This window comes from Mchenga conophoros, linkage group LG3 (assembly GCF_057382185.1).
Source record: "Mchenga conophoros isolate Kocher_MC1m ecotype Shallow Benthic linkage group LG3, M_conophoros_male_GT1.1, whole genome shotgun sequence".
In the NCBI taxonomy this organism is placed as follows: domain Eukaryota; kingdom Metazoa; phylum Chordata; class Actinopteri; order Cichliformes; family Cichlidae; genus Mchenga; species Mchenga conophoros.
Genome location: NC_140528.1, coordinates 7,338,397 through 7,359,885, shown reverse-complemented (window position 1 = coordinate 7,359,885; position 21,489 = coordinate 7,338,397). Strand labels below are relative to the sequence as shown.

Sequence of the window (21,489 nt, the reverse complement as noted above, 5' to 3'; positions counted from 1 at the left end):
GCTAAAAGCTCCAGCTGAAGCTGTTCTACAGTGGCTGGATGCAAAGCCCAATCACCATATAACACAACGCCTCGCAGATTCATTCCCCATTCTGACTCTGGGATGTGTTGCACTCAGAGAGAGGAAATGTTTGCTGCTATTAGCGTGAATGCATCCCTCCCCGATGGCTAATATAAGCCCCCATGGTGGTATTGTCAATCCTCACAAGAACAGGAGGAAGCGCCTGAAGAAACCACCCAGCGCTGAAACCCTCTTAAACAGCCAAGCCAGACCACCAGGATGGCTGAGCCATCATACCCAGTAGGCGACGGTATAATCTAAAGGGGACTGTTTTGTGCAGGCGAAAAAGAGTCAGGAATGCTGTGAGCAGGGCTGTGGAAGCTCTGCCATAGCCACCACCAAACAACTGAGTTATTTTTACACATCGGCTAGCATCTGGCCAATCCACCACCTTTCATTGCTCATGCCGTTACAAAACAAACAAACAAAACAAAACCCATCGACCCATAAATACGAAGAATCACTGTCAGCCCACCAGGCAAATGCCCAGTATGCCCGATTGAAGGCACTCACAGCTATGGCCTCTGACAGAGTGATGTAAAAGAGATGGAGTCCAGAGATAAACCCAGAATTGTTATATGTTGTACTAGAGACAACACACTCGTTTTGCAGGATCCACCTGTGTTATCGCACAGGGAGAATTGATGTGGCCATTCTTCAGTCCTTCTCTACCACTCCTCCTGAGTAAGTCTGCTCAGCTGCACTGACTTCTCACGATGTTCTTGATGAGGAAGCTGATCGTGACTTGTAGTTTCTTTCAGTATTCAGTTATGGCAGTGGTGTCCAAACCCAGGCCACGAGTGTCCTGCAGGTGTTAGACGTGTCCAGCTGATTTAAATGGCTCAACATGCCTTGAAGTTCTCCAGACACCTGGTAATGAACTAATCATTTGATTCAGGTGTGTAGACCCAGGGTGAGATCTAAAACCTGCAGGACACCGGCCCTCGAGGCCTGGAGCTGGCCAAGTTATGAAGCTAACTATTCTCAAGGCTAATGTAACAAGTTCTTCAAATGATTTCGTTTGCAGTACGTATTTTTCAGACCATAAGCTGCAGGGGATTATAAGGCACATTAAGCGAAACAAAGCAGTCAGATAAATCAAACTTTATTAAACTCATTCTTCTTGCTTCCTCCACTTCTCTACCATTTATTCATTAATGTTGAATTCTCTGGCAGCGGCTCTATTCCCATGTTGTTGCAGTATATTAATGACTAACCTCGTATTGTGGATGGATTATCTCAGTTGTTCTCCTGACTGAAGTTTGGTCCGTTTACAGCAGGGGTGTCAAACTCCAGGCCTCGAGGGCCGGTGTCCTGCAGGTTTTAGAGCTCACACTGGGTCAACACACCTGAATCAAATGATCAGTTCATTACCAGGCCTCTGGAGAACTTCAAGAGATGTTGAGGAGGTCATTTAGCCATTTGAATCAGCTGTGTTGGATCAAGGACACATTTAAAACCTGCAGGACACCGGCCCTCGAGGTCTGGAGTTCGACACCTGTGGTTTACAGCATCCTGCCATGCGATTGCATTTGTCTCTAACCATCAGGAACCCTCACGTTAACTTTTATCGAGTGGAAAAGTGTTAGTGTTCGTCCTCCAGCTTCACTGTGTTTATGCTAACATAGCTGTGTCGCTAGCGATCACGTAGCACATCATTATATACCAGCTAGCCCAACTTCAGTAACCCTACAAACGTCACTGCTGTTTAGTTTTCTGTCTTCATTTATGTTGGAAGTGACAGCAGAGCTGTACGTTTGAATTTGTTCAGAAATCTCTCAGTCAGAACATGCTATATCATGCTTAGGCACTAGCAAAACCAGTGAGCTACCTTCCGCTAACTTCCTGCTAACTTCCTGTTAACTTCTAAGTCCGTTAAATATAATAAATTCTGTTTTCATGGATGCCTGGATGTTAAACTTCATAGTTACACCTGGTAAAGCAGCAACACTGATCGTTTTATTAAAGATGAAAGAATTTAGACCGTTTTTAACTCTCAGTGATGTCGCAGTGTTTGTTTGACTTTGGGTCCTGAAGGACGGAGTTTAGGACCCAGATTACTCCCAGATTTAAGAGCACCTTAGTCCGAAAAATATGGCAATAACGACGGCCGCTTGCATGTTCTACAAAAAAAATAGTCCTTTGTTGTGTATCTGACGGACAAACACCAAACCAGTTCCACACCACTGAAGTTGCAGCATTTTTACAAACCAATTCTGGTTCATGTGTTTCACTCAATGATCCGCTTTCCCCCTTCTCATTCTCTATCGCCACCATGTGGGTATGAAAACAATGGCACTGCGCATGCGCACTTTACCCATATTCTATCGCCCTGGTAACACTCCTGCTGTTTTACTTCTGTACTCCTGTGCATACGTCAAGGATGTCACAATCACATTTTACAGCATCCATGTTATATTAGAGATACTTTAGTCCCAGCAAAGTAGTGTACTGTTGTTGTTTGCTCCATTGCAACAAAACATGCAATGATATTATACTGAATTGCACCAGTTTTTAGGACGTCTATCTTTTACTTTCTGTGGGTTTTTCACTGCTTCTCTGCGATCAGATGAATTGTGCACACTATTTGCTCTTCCACAGCTTTATTTTTTAGTCTTTGAATGTTCCCATCACTTCTGTGATGACAAAAGTCATGATTATGCCATAGTCAGTCTATTTATATAGACCAAAGGCTCATCAGCAGATCCAAACCGACAGAAAGGCCACGGTTTCCTAAGAATAGAGCACTTACCAGTTATTCACATTGAAATGTCCTGTAACGTAGACACCGTTATCATGGTTTTGTTAACCTTAAAGAACAAAACTATGTGCCTGTTTAAATATTTATGGTCTGTAAATACATTAATAATATTTACCGTTAAAGGCAGTTTACTTTATACCTAGATCATCGATCACAGTGCATCGATCGGCTTCCTGCTTTACTTCCTCATTGATGACTGAGATGCTGCAATTAGTCCTCCAAAATATTAAGCAGGGTGCACGCCATCCCATCAGTTTCCATACTCCTGACATAGAGTGAGATTTCCTGAAGCCTTGCTATTTATAGCTGCAGGAGGCAGCTTCTAGCTTCTCCCTGGAGGAAGCTGTCCTTGTTTTTGTCTTCATCAAAAAACCTTAAAATCTAAAAATACAGACACCAGGTTCTTTGTTGGGCTTCTCTTTGTGGTTTGCTGTGGCTTTGCATCTGCTCTGCATCCCTGACCATCAATGTCACCAACATGTGTTCAATGATCAGCCAGTTCACCTCTGAGGGACTTTGGTCTATTCAAACTGGCTGAGATGCTGTGGCTTAAAAAGGTGGTTCAGACTTGAAAACCCTCCGATGGGCTGAATTATAACTCTAATAAGAATAAATAGCTACATTTACAACCTGCATGTTGTGTTTACTTGTGTTGTCTGTGTCTAATATGAACATTTTGTTGATGATCTGAAACATTCAAATGTAACATTTTTGGATTCATTCCTGTGGAGCTCAGGTCGGCACTCCCAGTCAGCGAGCCATGGCATGTATGTATGTGTATGTGGAGACATGCGTCTGTATGTTCGCATGCATGTATTTATACATACATGTATGCATGTGCGTGTATGTTTGTATGGGTGTATCCGTATGTTTGCAGGTGCATGTATAACTTATCTTTCTTGTGTAAATGTAAATTTGTCTGTGATTGTGTAAATACTTCACACACATGGAGAAATGTCAAACAGCCTTTCATTGTTCTTGTAACAGTGACAATAAAAGCTATTCTATTCTATTCTATTCTATTGCTCTGTCATGCATTCTTGCATCTCTTGCCTGCAAGCACACTTTGCAGAGTGCACTCTGTAGTTTATTTTACATAATAGTTAATACAGTACTTGTATTTAAGTGTATTTCGGTTTATTTTTTTACATCTCATAGCACTGCAAACACTTATAAAGCATAAAGTTTACTAAGAACCGATTAGTAATTAGGGATGGGTACCGGTGTCCGGTGACATAAACAGTGGTAACCAGACTGAAAGGCAGCGCACATTTCGGTGCTTTATTTCTGTGCTTTTTTTTTCCTGAGCTGTCATACACTTTAGATTCTAGCCAATCATTTTACGTTTCCGAGGATAGTAGGCGGGCCCAGGTACGTACGTTCTTTTAGAGCAGAGCTACAGATTAAAAATGCCCAAGGCGAAGCGGTCAAAGTCTGGCTGTACTTCACAGCAGAAGATGCAAACTCAGCAGCAACAAGTGCTTTAAGCTGATACTGTGATACTGTCAAAGGAGGTAACACCTCGAATCTGATGAAACACCTGACGACGCATAGCGTTTTTTTTAAAAGCCGAGAAATGCGCCGTATTTGATAGCTTGCTGCGAGACCTCACACCGAGCACGTCTACTGCGGGTGTGGTGCCTGTTATCGGACCCGGAGTTAGCAACATCCCCAAGAACCCGAAGAGGAGAGTCCTGGCCCCTAGCCCTGCCAGTGTAGCAGAAATGATGAGGATGATGATGCAGCAGCAGCCGTTCTTCTCTGCATGAGTAGCTTAATGTTGTTCGTGTGTAATTTACGTTGAGCAGGCTAACCACGTTATTACATTAATGCATGTAAGGTGAACTAGCAAACATCATCATAGCTACATGCGGCTGTCTTCTTGTTTGATGGCAGATACTCCCTTCACCCTGGCCAAAAAGGCTAAAATGACCAAAGAAAAAGTGGAAAACAGTTAAACATGAGAGGTTTTTGGACAAAGTTTGTGTTTTTTCCATTGTTTAAGCACTGCTTCCAGCCAAGAGTGATACCATATATGCCCCATAGCTGCAGAAAAGGCTAACATTGTTATCTTTTTACAAAAAAACAGCTGAACATGAGAGGTTTTTGGACCAGTTTTGTGTTCTCCATTCGTTAAGCACCGGTTTGAGCACCGTTTAAGCACCGGCACCGTTTCAAAAGTAACGGTTTGGCACCGGTATCGGATCAAACCTAAACGATACCCATCCCTATTAGTAATAAGAGCCTTCTTGTAGTTGCACTAAACTGCACGATAAATCATAGAAGTAATTCAGACAGGGAGTTTTACAGTGGGGCAAAAAAGTATTTAGTCAGCCACCGATTGTGCAAGTTCCCCCACCTAAAATGATGACAGAGGTCAGCAATTTGCACCAGAGGTACACTTCAACTGTGAGAGTCAGAATGTGAAAAAAAAATCCATGAATTCACATGGTAGGATTTATAAAGAATTTATTCGTAAATCAGGGTGGCAAATAAGTATATATATATATATATATATATATATATATAAAATAAGTAACCTGCTCACTTTATGTATTGTGTTTTTGAGCATTTTCTTCTGCTAGTACCCCCCTCACAGTCTCCACCTTCACCATACGTCACCTGCAAGGTCACTGTCTTCAAAGGTGAAGCCTGAAGTAGCCCCCCCCCTCCAATATCTGATTTCACTGCAGCTTTTACGAGTCAGCCGTGCTATTTCTGATAGGCTCCCCTCTTCTCTCTGTGAGTGTCGCTCATAGAAAACTTGGACACATTAGCCGGTCATGTGAGCTGCTACCTGTTAGTGCACACGCCGCTGCCGCCTCGCAGCAGCCTGGGATTCCTGATTTACTGCTAGTTCACTGAGCAGAAGAACAGCGTTTAATGGGGCTCTTTCCTAAAAGGCGTGGCCTGTGTGAGCGATCGTGGCGTATAGTGTATGTGTTGTTGGCAAGCCGTCACAAGGGGGCGCCCTTCAACAACTTACCTTTGATTTTGTGACTCATGAGCAAGAAAAGCATAATGTCAGATTATTAAATGTAATTCATCTTCATAGTAAAGGAGGAAACACGGATGTTTCTCAGTGACTCATGTTTGTTTTCAGTCAGTTTGAGACAAGAAGAAAAGAAATGAGCAGGAAGCAGAACACATCACTGTTTGCTCCTCCTTTTATATAATAGGACTAATACAGCAGTGTTACATATGTAAATGGCTCCAGCTGTCATAAACTAAGATTCAGGAAGTTCTCTGATTGAAATGCTGGCAGGTGATGGGTAACCCTCCCCAGCATGTTCCCAAGCGTTGCATACAAGCCACTGAAAAGTAGCTGACGACAGGCTGACTGTCTGTGTGGAGAATCAGTAGGAAAACGATGGATAAGCACATGAATCTGACATATTTGGAACAACCAGGTCTCGTGAATGACGTCATTTTTACTCCACGTGAAGAGAAAAACATGTAAACAGATCGTGAGCATCAGATCTGTTTATGCTTCACAGTTTCCTGCTATCCAAAGATGTCAGCTGACGGCCCCGCCTGCCTTTGTTGTCTCTGCCCAGCCTTCCTGTCGTTGTCTGTGTTTTTGCTCCCCATCCCCTCTGCCCTGTTGCCCTGACAACAGACAGACACCTAGGTTTCCTTGGCGACGGGGCAGTTTCCTGCTTGGACGCTGTGACTGTAGCACAGAGTGTAAGATGTGATTTCAAAGCCAAACCTGGGGATGTGTGTGCTTCACAGCACGCGGCTGTGAGCGGTCCAGCCTCACAGGACACGTCGAGCTTTGTCTGGGTTTGGATTTAAGGAGCTACAGGTTAGAGGAGCAGGGACAGAAATCGTCTGTCAGTGTCCCCGTGAAGCCATCGCTGATGTGATTACTGCTGTTTCACATCAAACACTGCAGTTTTCCAGCAGTGGAAAGAAGCTGCTTTTGCTGGCATCCTTATTGAAGTTTAAAGTTTACATATAAGTCATGCAGACCATCACTGATGCAGGTGTGCGGCTGTGATTATGACAGTTGGACGGTTTCTCCCCTTCTTAGTCCAGAGGACGTGGACACGTTGGACTGACAGCAGCACTGTTCCCTCTTGTCCTCGGTCAGTTTGTATGTTATGTTTACATACGGCTTCTTCTTCTTTGTTGTGGATGCAGGGTGAACTGACATCATGCAGTCGGATTAACATTTCCCACCAAAGACCAGAACTGTGCTTACCACAGATGAGAGCCGCTGCATGCTGAGCACATGTGGAAGAGGCTGCAGAGCATCGTGCTGCTGGAACCTCGTCAGCGCGGCTGCTCTGGTGTTTCAGTGATGGTCTGGGGGACATCCCAACCACTCAGCACCCTTTGAGTCGCTCTAATAACAGCTACTTATTAATAACATTTGTGCACGAACCTGCCACATAACACCTGGATTCTTGGGGTGTCTCTGCACCTACACAGAATGGTTTCAGTGATGGATGGAAGAACCCTCAGACGATGCCTTGCGTTGGGTTCTGCGTCGACTGGACGCCTTGTGTCGGAGGTGAACCGTTTTGATTTAAAGGTTGATCGTAGCGTTCCCTCTGTGACTCCCAACATTAACTAGCTCACTCGTGAGCGAGAGAAGATCAGCTGTGATCCTGTCTGCTTCATGTTTGTCGTGCGTGCTCAGCACATATCGCAGGAACGTGAAATATTTTGTAGGTTGAGCACAACCAGTGTTCCCCAGTTTCATTACTGGGAGTTTGAAACCAGTGATTAGGCTGACCTGTACTGGCCTGATAAAGCACCGCTACTTGAAACACGTGTAAAAAGCTCGGTGTCTACATTGATGGTTCTTTTAAAGTGAAGAAGCAGGTGAGTGCAGTGTTCAGTCCTGCTTCTTTCAGTTAAGACAGCTGGCCAAGGTAAAGCCAGACCTCCTAACGTCTTTGAGCGTCTTATTCACCTTTCCCTTACTTGCAGATGAGACTACTGCAATTCATTGTGTTATGGTCTAGATCAGGCCTCCATCCATCGTCTTCAGATGGTTCAAAATGCTGCTGCTCGCCTGCTAACTGGTACCAAACGGAGAGAGCATATAACCCCAGTTTTAGCTTCTCTACACTGGCTTCCTGTCTCCTACAGGATCCAATTTAAACTTCTACTTTTTGTTTTTAAGTCATTAATGCCCGAGCCCCTCCTCACCTGTCTGAGCCCCTCTCTGCCTATGCTCCAGGACAAACCACGAGGTCCAGCTCAAAACTAATGCTGTCCATCCCACGGACTAACCTCACATCCCGTGGTGATAGATCCGTCTCTGTGGCAGGTCCCAGACTCTGGAATAGTCTCCCCTTAAATATTAGATCTGCACAAACACTTGAGCAGTTTAAATCTTTACTAAAGACACATTTCTATGCCCTGGCTTTTAACACACTATGACCCAAGCATTCTGGTCTTATTTGAATTAGTTTAGTTATTGTTTTAATTCTTTTACTGTCCTATTATTGTTTTTTACTGTTATTATTGTGTTACATTGTTGCTTTTTAATACCATTTTTATATTGTTAAGCACTTTGTGCAGCATCGGCTGTTTGAAATGTGCCATATAAATAAATTTGACCTTGAAACCAAATCTCCTTAGGAAGCGATTTTATTTTATTTATTTATTTAGGACCGTGCATGTTAATGAACATAAATGTAAAAAGAAAAATTACATGAATGTAAACATGCCAGATTATAGCCAAAGGCTAATTTCCATCTTTAATGAGGCCGTGTATTAAGTTTCACACAGCATGGGTGGAACAGCTACTAACCATCACTGCAAGCTCGACAGCAGGAGCCGTCTTCCTGTCGCAGTATACCCCAAACAGCTAATTATTGGACCGCAGGGAAATGGGACGGGTGTTGGTGCCATGAGGGAAAACCGTCGTTCTCCTCGCTCCTCCCTTTGCCTCCTGCTTGCTCCTGCCGACCCCGCTGGTCTCCGCTTTCCCCGACACTGATTAAACTCCTCCTCTTCCCTAACAACGTTAGGCCCCTTTGATCTCCAGCACTTAAAACCAGCAGCTACCATTGTGCCATCCAAAACATCTCTGTGGTTGCTATGGTTATTCACTTAGATACAATTACTATAGCAACAGTGTTTCTGAGGGCGGGGGAGGAAGTGGCTCAGCAGGGATCCAGGTGGAGACACATGAAAGACACAGGCTGCATATAAACGGTGGATCGGTGAGGGCGGGCCCTCCTCGCCAGCCTCGCCATCGATACGATTTCTCTTTATGTAAATACGTGACACAGATATGTATGTTGAAGAAAGACAGAACATCCTTCCACACGATCCTCTGACACACTTGTCTCTACAATTGGATGTGAAACAGACTTGAAAGGAAAGAAGTCGTGTCAGGTATTAACAGATATATCAAACACATTATCTTCATATGCAGGGGTTAAGACTCTGTCATCAAACACCTTTAGAGAGAAAAGTAGCCAAGTGTGTGAGATGATAGCTACAGTGAGTGACAGCTTAGCAAAAATCCTGAAAGTTGGACACTTAATGTCAGCTTTGTCAGCCACACTGCAGAGCTCACAGAAGGCCCACAGCTCTGATGACTCAGTGGATGGAATAAAGCCCTCCAATGTGAACTGCACAGTGGTGTCATCATCACGTGTCCTTCATCTTCTCTGGGATGGATCAATAGATGGCTGATCCAGCCCCGTGTCATGAGGCAGCGCTGCCTGGTTGGCAGAATCTGACCCCAGACCAGCTATATACCATGTACAGTGTTCAATCAACCTTTCACTGGGCATGTGTATAAGGTCACAGCTGTCAATGTGCTGGATATTTGCAGTGTTTTAAAATGTATTCCACTACAGACTACAGATTACATGCCCCAAAATGTATTCTGTAACATTACTCAATGAGAGTAATGTATTCTGAATACTTTGGATTACTTAATATATTATCATGCTGTTTACAACTGCATGAATGTACTGTTGCTGTGATTTATTACTGTTACTGAAGGTCCGCGGCTCCGAACCGTAGTAAAGGGACCTCTGGCTAACACGTCGGGTTCGTGTCGGCTCGTAGCTGAAAACGAGCTTTACTTTGTTGTCTGGGTCAACTTTGCTAGCAGAGACAGAGAGGCGTTGAAAGGCTGCTCCAACAGAACTTATTGTCAAAGGAGCAGAACAGAGTCAAACCTTCTGTTCTTAGAACTGAAGAAGCTTCTCGGATGAGAGGTGAAACGTCTTCAATCAACTTAAAGAAGTCCAGACGCTTTTCTTTGCAAGCTCCTCAGACTACGATGACCTGGATGACTGAGAACCTTCACAGACAACGGAACTTATTGTTTTCGGAGGAAAACAGGAACACGGTGTACGGTCGAGTCTTAACAGCTTACTTACAGCTGGGCTCGTCAGGCTCTCTTCTTGCAGTGGTTATTATTATATTTACATGCTTCCAGCTCCCGTTTCTGCTCGGTGACAGCTGTGCTTTTCCTTTCTCTCCCTCCCTCGCTCACAGACACATCACGGGTACAGCAGTCCATTCTCCCTGCAGCACGGACTACACTGCCCATGATGCTACATTCTGCCTGTTAGCTTAGCACAACAACAAAAAGGCCTCTCTCACCCAGGAAACACGCAGCGTGTCACCCTGTAACCATGGCAACCACAACGCTGCCGCCTGGAACAACAGAACATGTCAAACAAACCCAAACAGTCCTGACCCGCCACAATATGAAACAGGAAAGTACCGCCGTGTAATCCATTTATTTCAACAAAGTAACTGTATTCTGAATACCACCTGTTTTCGGAAATGTGGGAGTTTCCATCTTTGCAAGATGGCAGCTGTCGAGCTAGCGCTTGAAGAGAGAGTCTCCCTTCTCTATTTACTGTGGAGAGCAGAGCAGCAGCGTAAAAGACGTCCTCGCCGTACCTGGGTCCATCAAGTCCTCCAGGCGCGTGAGCAGTTTGGTGAGTTTCACCATTTGCTCCAGGAGCTGCGCCTGGATGACGGCAGATTCCAGCGATATCATCGTCTGTCACCCGGCCAGTTTGAGGACCTGCTTTCCCGCGTCGGTCCCAGAATCGCCCGCCTAGACACCAATTACAGGCGCTCAATCCCACCTGCAGAGCGCCTGTCCGTCTGCCTGAGGTTAGTAAAAGTGGTCAATACGGTAGTCCTTTATTGATACCTGTGCTAATATATGCTAAACCATCCATTTATACACTGCTAACATGGATGTGCTATGCTAACAGTGAATGCTGTCGGCGTTTACTGATGGCATAGCACATCCATGTTAGCAGTGTATCGTGTATACACTGCTAACATGGATGTGCTATAACAGTGAATGCTGTCGGCGTGTATAAACTATCGTTTATACACTGCTAACATGGATGTGCTATGCTAACAGTGAATGCTGTCGGCGTTTACTGATGGCATAGCACATCCATGTTAGCAGTGTATCGTGTATACACTGCTAACATGGATGTGCTATAACAGTGAATGCTGTCGGCGTGTATAAACTATCGTTTATACACTGCTAACATGGATGTGCTATGCTAACAGTGAATGCTGTCGGCGTTTACTGATGGCATAGCACATCCATGTTAGCAGTGTATCGTGTATACACTGCTAACATGGATGTGCTATAACAGTGAATGCTGTCGGCGTGTATAAACTATCGTTTATACACTGCTAACATGGATGTGCTATGCTAACAGTGAATGCTGTCGGCGTTTACTGATGGCATAGCACATCCATGTTAGCAGTGTATCGTGTATACACTGCTAACATGGATGTGCTATAACAGTGAATGCTGTCGGCGTGTATAAACTATCGTTTATACACTGCTAACATGGATGTGCTATGCTAACAGTGAATGCTGTCGGCGTTTACTGATGGCATAGCACATCCATGTTAGCAGTGTATCGTGTATACACTGCTAACATGGATGTGCTATAACAGTGAATGCTGTCGGCGTGTATAAACTATCGTTTATACACTGCTAACATGGATGTGCTATGCTAACAGTGAATGCTGTCGGCGTTTACTGATGGCATAGCACATCCATGTTAGCAGTGTATCGTGTATACACTGCTAACATGGATGTGCTATAACAGTGAATGCTGTCGGCGTGTATAAACTATCGTTTATACACTGCTAACATGGATGTGCTATGCTAACAGTGAATGCTCTCGGTGTTTACCGATAGCAAACTGGTACTGTTTATAATATTTCTAGTGATACTCAGATGGTCTCATCAAGTCCCGATTTAATTCGATTTATGCTGTTATCAGTGGTTGAATGATAGCATGGCTGTGGTGTCATAGGTATGCTCTCGGTGTTTGCTGATATCAAACTGGTATTAGGACCACTGTGGGTTAATCTTTGTAGTGATACACACTCCTTTTGTTTATTTATACCTGGTTTAATTTCTGGGATAGTTGAATATTTGTATATAATCACTGCAGACTGTTTTAGATTATATCAAATATATATCATGTAATTATCCTTATAATTACAAAATGTTTTATGTAAGATTTATGTTTTGGAATTTGTAATTTTGGAATTTCAATAATGTATTTTGTAACTGCAGTACACATAATACACATTTTAAACAATTTTGTCCAGGTTCCTTGCCACCGGGGACTCCTTCAGGACCATCGCGTTCAGTTTTCGAGTCGGTGTGTCCACGGTGAGCCAGATCATCCCCCAGGTAGCGACGGCCATCTGGGACTGTCTAGTGGACGATTTCATGGCTGTGCCTTCAACTGAAGACTGGCGGTCCATCGCAGAGTGTGTGAAGGCAACGTGTGTTCTCCACAATTTTCTGCGCTGTGTGGACGAGAGAGGGGCACCTGCTGTGAGGGGTGTGGCACCTGCTGTGGTGGAGCCGTTGCAAGGCCTGGGTCGTGTAGCAGCAAACAACTCCTCCAGAGAGGCTGTCCTGGTGAGGGAGAAGTTCATGGCCCACTTCTCGGCAGAGGGAGCTGTGTCTTGGCAACCAAAGGAGTAGCCTGTTTGAAGTCTGAGTGACTTCCCCACAACGGCTCTTTTAAGAGCCACCCACAAACCTCTAAAGAGTGTTCCTGTCTTTTTAAAATTTTCTTAATAAATGGATCTCTACTCCAAAATAACCTAACCTCTCTTTATTCTCTTAAGTAACTTGTCTTCACTATGTTCCTATAACCAGTGTGATGCAAAAGTTTGAGCAACCTTATTAATAGTCATTATTTTCCTGTATGAATCGGTTACAGTAAAAAATGTCAATTACATATATCATATAGGAGACACACACATTGATATACACTACATATTTATGTTATTTCTCTTTTTATGTGTTGCCAATATATGCACCTGCTTTATTTAGTGTAAAGTTATTGCACACTTTCTGTAAATCCAGTGAACTGCATTTCACTTCTCAAATATCACTGTGTGTGTCTCCTATATGATGTATTTAACTGACAATTTAAATTGTGACAAATAACGATTTGTACAGGACAATGATGGCTATTAACAAGGTTGCCCAAACTTTTGCATCCCACTGTATCAGTATATTTTGTCATTAGTATAATATGAAATAAATTCTACTTGTGTCAAGTCGGGTGCCAATATTTGCTGTGTAGTAGAACAGAGACATTTGTCATTATAAATGTTTATTTGATAAAATATATAAATTCAGTAATAAAAAGATTCAACATAAATATATGAAATTTAACTATTTACAGAGAGACAGGAATAAAAAGGACCCAGCTTGGAGTGGAAGAGCCTCAGGGGAGAAGGAGGAGAAGAATAAGAACATTGTTTCTGCCCTGGAGAGCTGCTGCCTCATCAGAAAACTACTGATCATTAGGGTCCAATGTTTCCAAATTTAGCACAGCTGTGCTGTTGTCAAAAACTAATTTATGAATTTGGAATTTCACGAATTCTCGTGTCTGAGGCGGCATGCTCTCCAGAGCAGGAACAAGGCCGAGGAGGAAATACTCTGTTGCAGACGGGCGTGGCCTCTTTAGGGACTCCAGGATAGCCAGCTCCACCGCCGATGGACCATCCTGGGACCCTTCCCTCGACCGCCTTCGAGCTCTCCTCCTCTGTGGGCCTGTAAAAAACAGAACAAAACACCACAAAGAAATGAGAAGGCTGCTACTAGATTGTCATTTTCAAAATTGAAAAAAACCAGGATATGAACAGATTGGTTGTAGATATTTAGTAAAGGTGATCACAAGGGAATCCAAGCAAGTAAAAAGCTATCAGTGCTTGATGTTCATACCTGTGGGTGCAGCAGCAGGAGTGGAGGGACCAGGGACTGGGGAGTCAGGAGAAGCAACAGGGGAGGACTCTGCTGCATGATAACTTGACTCTATCAAGACAATATTAAATGTTAACAGGCTGAAGACAATAGTCATTGAGAATATTATATTATTATATACTTATTATTATATACAGTGGTCTCCCATTTATTGCAGCACATGAACAGTAGTCACAGTTCTCACAAGTTGATTCTCAAAGTGCAAACCTTTGTCGATTTTAAAACGTAAAAGTATTATGCAGCGCTTTTTCTCTGTCTGCGGCGCCACTTTTGTGCGCCTTTTTTGCTCCCGGTGCAGGTGTCTATTTCCGAATGAGGGTCATAGTTATGAGTGTTTTTGTGCTGTTTTTTTCTATTTGAAGTGATGGTTATCAAAACCAAACATGATAAGTTTGGCAAGCGCAGGAGACACGACACGGAGGATTAATTAATTGTAAACATACCTTCTGACTGACACTCCCCTGCTGCCTCTTCGGGCTGTCCCTGGTCCTCGGGGGAGAAGTTCTCCACGGTCCGCACCATATTACCGCTGGTCTCCCGCGGGGTGAGGAAGGGGTCCAGAAACCCCATGACCGCGAAGAACTTCCATCTCCTCCCCGATCCTGCTGCAGACCCACTCCTCTTCTCCTTCTCTGACCTCTTCTCCTTATTATAGGTGTCCCTGAGGCTCTTCCACTTTCTCCTGCAGATGTCCTCTGAATAAACGCATTATCTGGTTAGCGGAAAGGTATTTGTACAACAGTGGGAAAATCGCGGGACAGTAGGCGCGCTTGCTAGCTTTTGCACGGCTTCATCGGGTCAGTCTGAAAATTAAAAAGAAGAAGGAATGAACTTACCAGGTTGCCCGATCTCCTCACTTATGTGTCTCCAAGCTAGGTCCTTTTTATTCCTGTCTCGGTAGAAATAGGAGCTGGCATCGTATAGCTCGGGGTGGTTAGCCACGGCGCTGATCAGCTTTTCCTCCATACTGAATGAAGAATGAAGGGCTTTGGCTGGATCTGCCCCTTTGACCTAGGTCAGAGCCACGTCACCAGGCTCCTGATTGGTTGTCGCGGCGCGATTTGACGCTGGAGTTCAGATTTTTCCAACTCAAGCGGTAGACGCGAAACGCGCGTATGCACAAAGTGCAACACAAAAACTCACGCGCGTGGTTTTATTCGCGCGTCAAACGCGCCTGACGCGCTACACTGACGCGCGTTTCGCGCGTCAAACGCGCCTGACGCGCTACACTGACGCGCGTTTCACGCGTTTTGGCGTTTTCGCGACGCAAATCTGCTTCCGAATTTTCGCGGGACCCGCAATCGCGCGTCATCGCGCCTTTCCATTGACTTTACATGTAAACCTGACGCTCTATTCGCGTCCATCGCGTTCGGTGTGAACACACCGTAAGTCTCGTAGTTCTTATTTGTGTGAGACTTTGCTCCTGCCCGTCACTCTGCTGCTGTTACATGTTGTACAGCTCTTATTGTTACTGTAAGTCTCGTAGTTCTTATTTGTGTGAGGCTTTGCTCCTGCCCATCACTCTGCTGCTGTTACATGTTGTTCAGCTCTTATTGTTACTGTAAGTCTCGTAGTTCTTATTTGTGTGAGACTTTGCTCCTGCCCGTCACTCTGCTGCTGTTACATGTTGTACAGCTCTTATTGTTACTGTAAGTCTCGTAGTTCTTATTTGTGTGAGACTTTGCTCCTGCCCGTCACTCTGCTGCTGTTACATGTTGTACAGCTCTTATTGTTACTGTAAGTCTCGTGTTTCTTATTTGTGTGAGGCTTTGCTCCTGCCCATCACTCTGCTGCTGTTACATGTTGTTCAGCTCTTATTAGTGTGAATGCTTGAAAAGCATTCACAGTATTGTTCTTCTAATCTTTATTAGTGTGAATGCTTGAAAAGCATTCACAGTATTGTTATTAGTGTGAATGCTTGAAAAGCATTCACAGTATTGTTCTTCTAATCTTTATTAGTGTGAATGCTTGAAAAGCATTCACAGTATTGTTATTCGAATCTTTATTAGTGTGAATGCTTGAAAAGCATTCACAGTATTGTTCTTCTAATCTTTATTCTATTTTATTCTTCCGTACGTTTTTTGAAAGCCTACTCCTTCAAAACCGTTCAACTTAGAAAAACCATTCAAACATCGTTAGATTCCTATTATTTTGGACATGACTGCTTCTATTTTTCTCATTTTTAACATTTATATTTTTAATTTTATTCAACTTTATTCAACAAAAATTTCCCATGTATTTCAATGGGGAGACCCTTCAAATTCTCATTCAACTTACTCATTTTTAAACTCTTACTACTTCCACATACATTGACATAGAGCCACCATTCAAACTTTAAAACGAAGACAAGACATTCAACTATTCAACTTGTATTTATCTTTTCAATATCTATTATACTTTTTCTTCAGTTCCAGTTTAAGTTTCATGATGTTTTTTCACCCGTTTCAAAATTTATAATGGGTGTGTATGGGATGGAATGTTGGGGCTAGAGTGAGAGAGCTCAACTGCTAGAGTGAGAGGAGCAAAAAAATTAATCTTAAAATCTTTTTTAAAACTGCTGCTGTGTCCACAGCGTTTGCTCTACAGCCGCCATTTTACCCTCAAAACGTAGCCATGGCTGTCCTCTTTCATCCAATGTGTTTACTATTGTCCTAGGTGTTATGGTTCTTTCATAAATGTCACCAATGCACAGCCTCCTCCCTCCAACTCTTCCATAGACTCTAATGTTAAAATGGCTCAGAAGGTTCGTTTGAAAATCAGAAGAGCATGGTGTCTTTCCACTGTCACCACGTCCATATAATAAGCTCCACAGGCATGAAAACTGAGAATTAGGTAGACTAGACATTGCTGTCGCTCACGGTGAAAGAATTTTGTCAATACGACTTTTACTTTTCATTTGGGAGCGATTTGTTTCGGCCTGACTTTTCTGTTCATTTTAAGCAGCAAAAGTGAGGCGCATGTCTGTGTACGTGTGTATGGAGCCATTGGGTGCGGTCACTATAGCAACCAGGCTCACACCTGCCTGCTTAACGAGCTCTGCCTGCCACTGTACCAAGATTCATCTTAAGCACTTCTCTTTCAACTGCTGCTGTGTCCACAGTGTCACAGCCATCATTTTACCCTCAAATTGTCGCCATTATTGTTCTCTTTCCAACACCGTATCTTTCAAAGCTCAGGCATTTAAACTTTTTAAACTGTGTGGATCAAAGTGGAGGGATCACATTTGAGTCATTCAGTGATTCAAAGAATATGACCTTTTAATATTCATTCAGATGTTTTCTGACTCTAAATGTTCTTTTCTCATTTCTTAGGGTTTTCTAATTTACATTTAAAACATTTTCAGTTTTCTGTGTAACCTTCAGCTTTTAGCAGTTCAGCACCTTTGTTTTCAGGTTAAATTCGTTTTTTTTTTTTTTTTTTTTTTTAATCTCATTCAAGATTTTTAACTTAAATTCAGCAATTAATTCATTTCAGTGCATACATTCAGATTCAAGCATTCACACTGCAGTTTCTTCAGAAAATGCACTTTCTAGTTATTAGTGTGAATGCTTGAAAAGCATTCACAGTATTGTTCTTCTAATCTTTATTATTAGTGTGAATGCTTGAAAAGCATTCACAGTATTGTTATTCTAATCTTTATTAGTGTGAATGCTTGAAAAGCATTCACAGTATTGTTATTCGAATCTTTATTATTATTATTATATATTCCGTACGTTTTTTGGCATCTAACTCCTTCAAAACCGTTCAACTTAGAAAAACCATTCAAACACCGTTAGATTCCTATTCTTTTGGACAACACTGCTTCTATTTTTCATATTTTTAACATTTATATTTTTAATTTTATTCAACTTTATTCAACAAAAATTTATAATGTATTTCAATGGGGAGACCCTTCAAATCCTCATTCAACTTACTCATTTTTAAACTCTTACTACTTCCACATACATTGACATAGAGCCACCATTCAAACTTTAAAACGAAGACAAGACATTCAACTATTCAACTTGTATTTATCTTTTCAATATCTATTATACTTTTTCTTCAGTTCCAGTTTAAGTTTCATGATGTTTTTTCACCCGTTTCAGAGTTTATAATGGGTGTGTATGGGACGGAATGTTGGGGCTAGAGTGAGGCAGCTCAACTGCTAGAGTGAGAGGAGCAAAAAAATTAATCTTAAAATATTTTTTAAAACTGCTGCTGTGTCTGCAGCGTTTGCTCTACAGGTATGATTTTACCCTCAAAACGTAGCCATCGCTGTCCTCTTTCATCCAATGTGTTTACTATTGTCCTAGGTGTTATGGTTCTTTCATAAATGTCACCAATGCACAGCCTCCTCCCTCCAACTCTTCCATAGACTCTAATGTTAAAATGGCTCAGAAGGTTCGTTTGAAAATCAGAAGAGCATGGTGTCTTTCCACTGTCACCACGTCCATATAATAAGCTCCACAGGCATGAAAACTGAGAATTAGGTAGACTAGACATTGCTGTCGCTCACGGTGAAAGAATTTCGTCAATACGACTTTTACTTTTCATTTGGGAACGATTTGTTTCGGCCTGACTTTTCTGTTCATTTTAAGCAGCAAAAGTGAGGTGCATGTCTGTGTACGTGTGTATGGAGCCATTGGGTGCGGTCACTATAGCAACCAGGCTCACACCTGCCTGCTTAACGAGCTCTGCCTTCCACTGTGCCAAGATTCATCTTAAGCACTTCTCTTTCAACTGCTGCTGTGTCCACAGTGTTACAGCCATCATTTTACCCTCAAAACGTCGCCATCGTTGTTCTTTTTCCAACATCTTGTCTTTCAAAGCTCAGAGATGTAAACTTTTTAAACTGTGTGGATCCAAGCGGAGGGATCACATTTTAGTCATTCAGTGATTCAAAGAATATGAACTTTTAATGCTCTTTCAGATGTTTTCTGACTCTGAATTTTCTTTTCTCAGTTCTGAGGTTTTTCTAATTTACAATTAAAACATTTTCAGCTTTTTTCCAACTTCTTCTTCTGTGTAACCTTCAGCTTTTAGCAGTTCAGCACTTTTGTTTTCAGGTTAAATTTGGTTGTTTTGTTTTTTTTTGTATTTCATTCAATATTTTTAACTCAAAATTCAGCAATTAATTCATTTCAGTGCATACATTCAGATTCAAGCATTCACACTGCAGTTTCTTCAGAAAATGCACTTTCTAGTTATTATTATTTTTTCCTATTCCGTACGTTTTTCGCCGACTATCTCCTTCAAAACCGTTCAACTTAGAAAAACCATTCAAACACCATTAGATTCCTCTTCTTTTGGAATGGTGTGCTTCTATTTTTCTCATTTTTAACATTTATATTTTTAATTTTATTCAACTTTATTCAACAAAAATTTCCCATGTATTTCAATGGGGAGACCCTTCAAATTCTCATTCAACTTACTCATTTTTAAACTCTTACTACTTCAACATACGTTCACATAGAGCCACCATTCAAACTTTAAAACGAAGACAAGACATTCAACTATTCAACTTGTATTTATCTTTTCAATATCTATTATACTTTTTCTTCAGTTCCAGTTTAAGTTTCATGATGTTTTTTCACCCGTTTCAAAATTTATAATGGGTGTGTATGGGACGGAATGTTGGGGCTAGAGTGAGACAGCTCAACTGCTAGAGTGAGAGGAGCAAAAAAATTAATCTTAAAATCTTTTTTAAAACTGCTGCTGTGTCCGCAGCGTTTGCTCTACAGGTATGATTTTACCCTCAAAACGTAGCCATGGCTGTCCTCTTTCATCCAATGTGTTTACTATTGTCCTAGGTGTTACGGTTCTTTCATAAATGTCACCAATGCACAGCCTCCTCCCTCCAACTCTTCCATAGACTCTAATGTTAAAATGGCTCAGAAGGTTCGTTTGAAAATCAGAAGAGCATGGTGTCTTTACACTGTCACCACGTCCATATAATAAACTCCACAGGCATGAAAACTGAGAATTTGGTAGACTAGACATGGCTGTCGCTCACGGTGAAAGAATTTTGTCAGTACGACTTTTACTTTTCATTTGGGAACGATTTGTTTCGGCCTGACTTTTCTGTTCATTTTAAGCAGCAAAAGTGAGGCGCATGTCTGTGTACGTGTGTATGGAGCCATTGGGTGCGGTCACTATAGCAACCAGGCTCACACCTGCCTGCTTAACGAGCTCTGCCTGCCACTGTGCCAAGATTCATCTTAAGCACTTCTCTTTCAACTGCTGCTGTGTCCACAGTGTCACAGCCATCATTTTACCCTCAAATTGTCGCCATTATTGTTCTCTTTCCAACACCGTATCTTTCAAAGCTCAGGCATTTAAACTTTTTAAACTGTGTGGATCAAAGTGGAGGGATCACATTTGAGTCATTCAGTGATTCAAAGAATATGACCTTTTAATATTCATTCAGATGTTTTCTGACTCTAAATGTTCTTTTCTCATTTCTTAGGGTTTTCTAATTTACATTTAAAACATTTTCAGTTTTTTTCCCAACTCCTTCTTCTGTGTAACCTTCAGCTTTTAGCAGTTCAGCACCTTTGTTTTCAGGTTAAATTCGGGTTTGTTTTTTTTTATCTCATTCAAGATTTTTAACTTAAATTCAGTAATTAATTCATTTCAGTGCATACATTCAGATTCAAGCATTCACACTGCAGTTTCTTCAGAAAATGCACTTTCTAGTTAGTGTGAATGCTTGAAAAGCATTCACAGTATTGTTATTCGAATCTTTATTATTATTATTATTATTATTATTATTATATTTTATTTTTCCGTACGTTTTTTCAAAGCCTACTCCTTCAAAACCGTTCAACTTAGAAAAACCATTCAAACACCGTTAGATTCCTATTCTTTTGGACAACACTGCTTCTATTTTTCATATTTTTAACATTTATATTTTTAATTTTATTCAACTTTATTCAACAAAAATTTATAATGTATTTCAATGGGGAGACCCTTCAAATCCTCATTCAACTTACTCATTTTTAAACTCTTACTACTTCCACATACATTGACATAGAGCCACCATTCAAACTTTAAAACGAAGACAAGACATTCAACTATTCAACTTGTATTTATCTTTTCAATATCTATTATACTTTTTCTTCAGTTCCAGTTTAACTTTCATGATGTTTTTTCACCCGTTTCAGAGTTTATAATGGGTGTGTATGGGACGGAATGTTGGGGCTAGAGTGAGACAGCTCAACTGCTAGAGTGAGAGGAGCAAAAAAATTAATCTTAAAATCTTTTTTAAAACTGCTGCTGTGTCCACAGCGTTTGCTCTACAGGTATGATTTTACCCTCAAAACGTAGCCATGGCTGTCCTCTTTCATCCAATGTGTTTACTATTGTACTAGGTGTTATGGTTCTTTCATAAATGTCACCAATGCACAGCCTCCTCCCTCCA

At 41.9% G+C, this 21,489-nt stretch overlaps 3 protein-coding genes across 3 annotated transcripts in view; 1 reads left to right on the top strand and 2 right to left on the bottom strand.

The window, feature by feature from the left end:
- Positions 1–21,489, bottom strand: part of LOC146577125 (protein NLRC3-like) — a 308,589-nt gene that overhangs the window by 228,743 nt on the left and 58,357 nt on the right. The gene's annotated exons all lie outside the window — the stretch shown is intronic.
- Positions 10,599–13,299, top strand: LOC146577128 (uncharacterized). The gene is made up of 2 exons (XM_085268198.1): positions 10,599–10,933; positions 12,413–13,299. The coding sequence occupies exons 1-2, from the start codon at positions 10,620–10,622 to the stop codon at positions 12,795–12,797; spliced, it is 699 nt and encodes a 232-aa protein (XP_085124324.1). The 5' UTR covers positions 10,599–10,619; the 3' UTR covers positions 12,798–13,299.
- On the bottom strand, positions 13,362–15,974 carry LOC146577127 (uncharacterized). The gene is made up of 4 exons (XM_085268211.1): positions 14,927–15,974; positions 14,534–14,785; positions 14,052–14,141; positions 13,362–13,880 (listed from the first exon to the last, which is right to left on the bottom strand). The coding sequence occupies exons 1-4, from the start codon at positions 15,054–15,056 to the stop codon at positions 13,621–13,623; spliced, it is 732 nt and encodes a 243-aa protein (XP_085124337.1). The 5' UTR covers positions 15,057–15,974; the 3' UTR covers positions 13,362–13,620.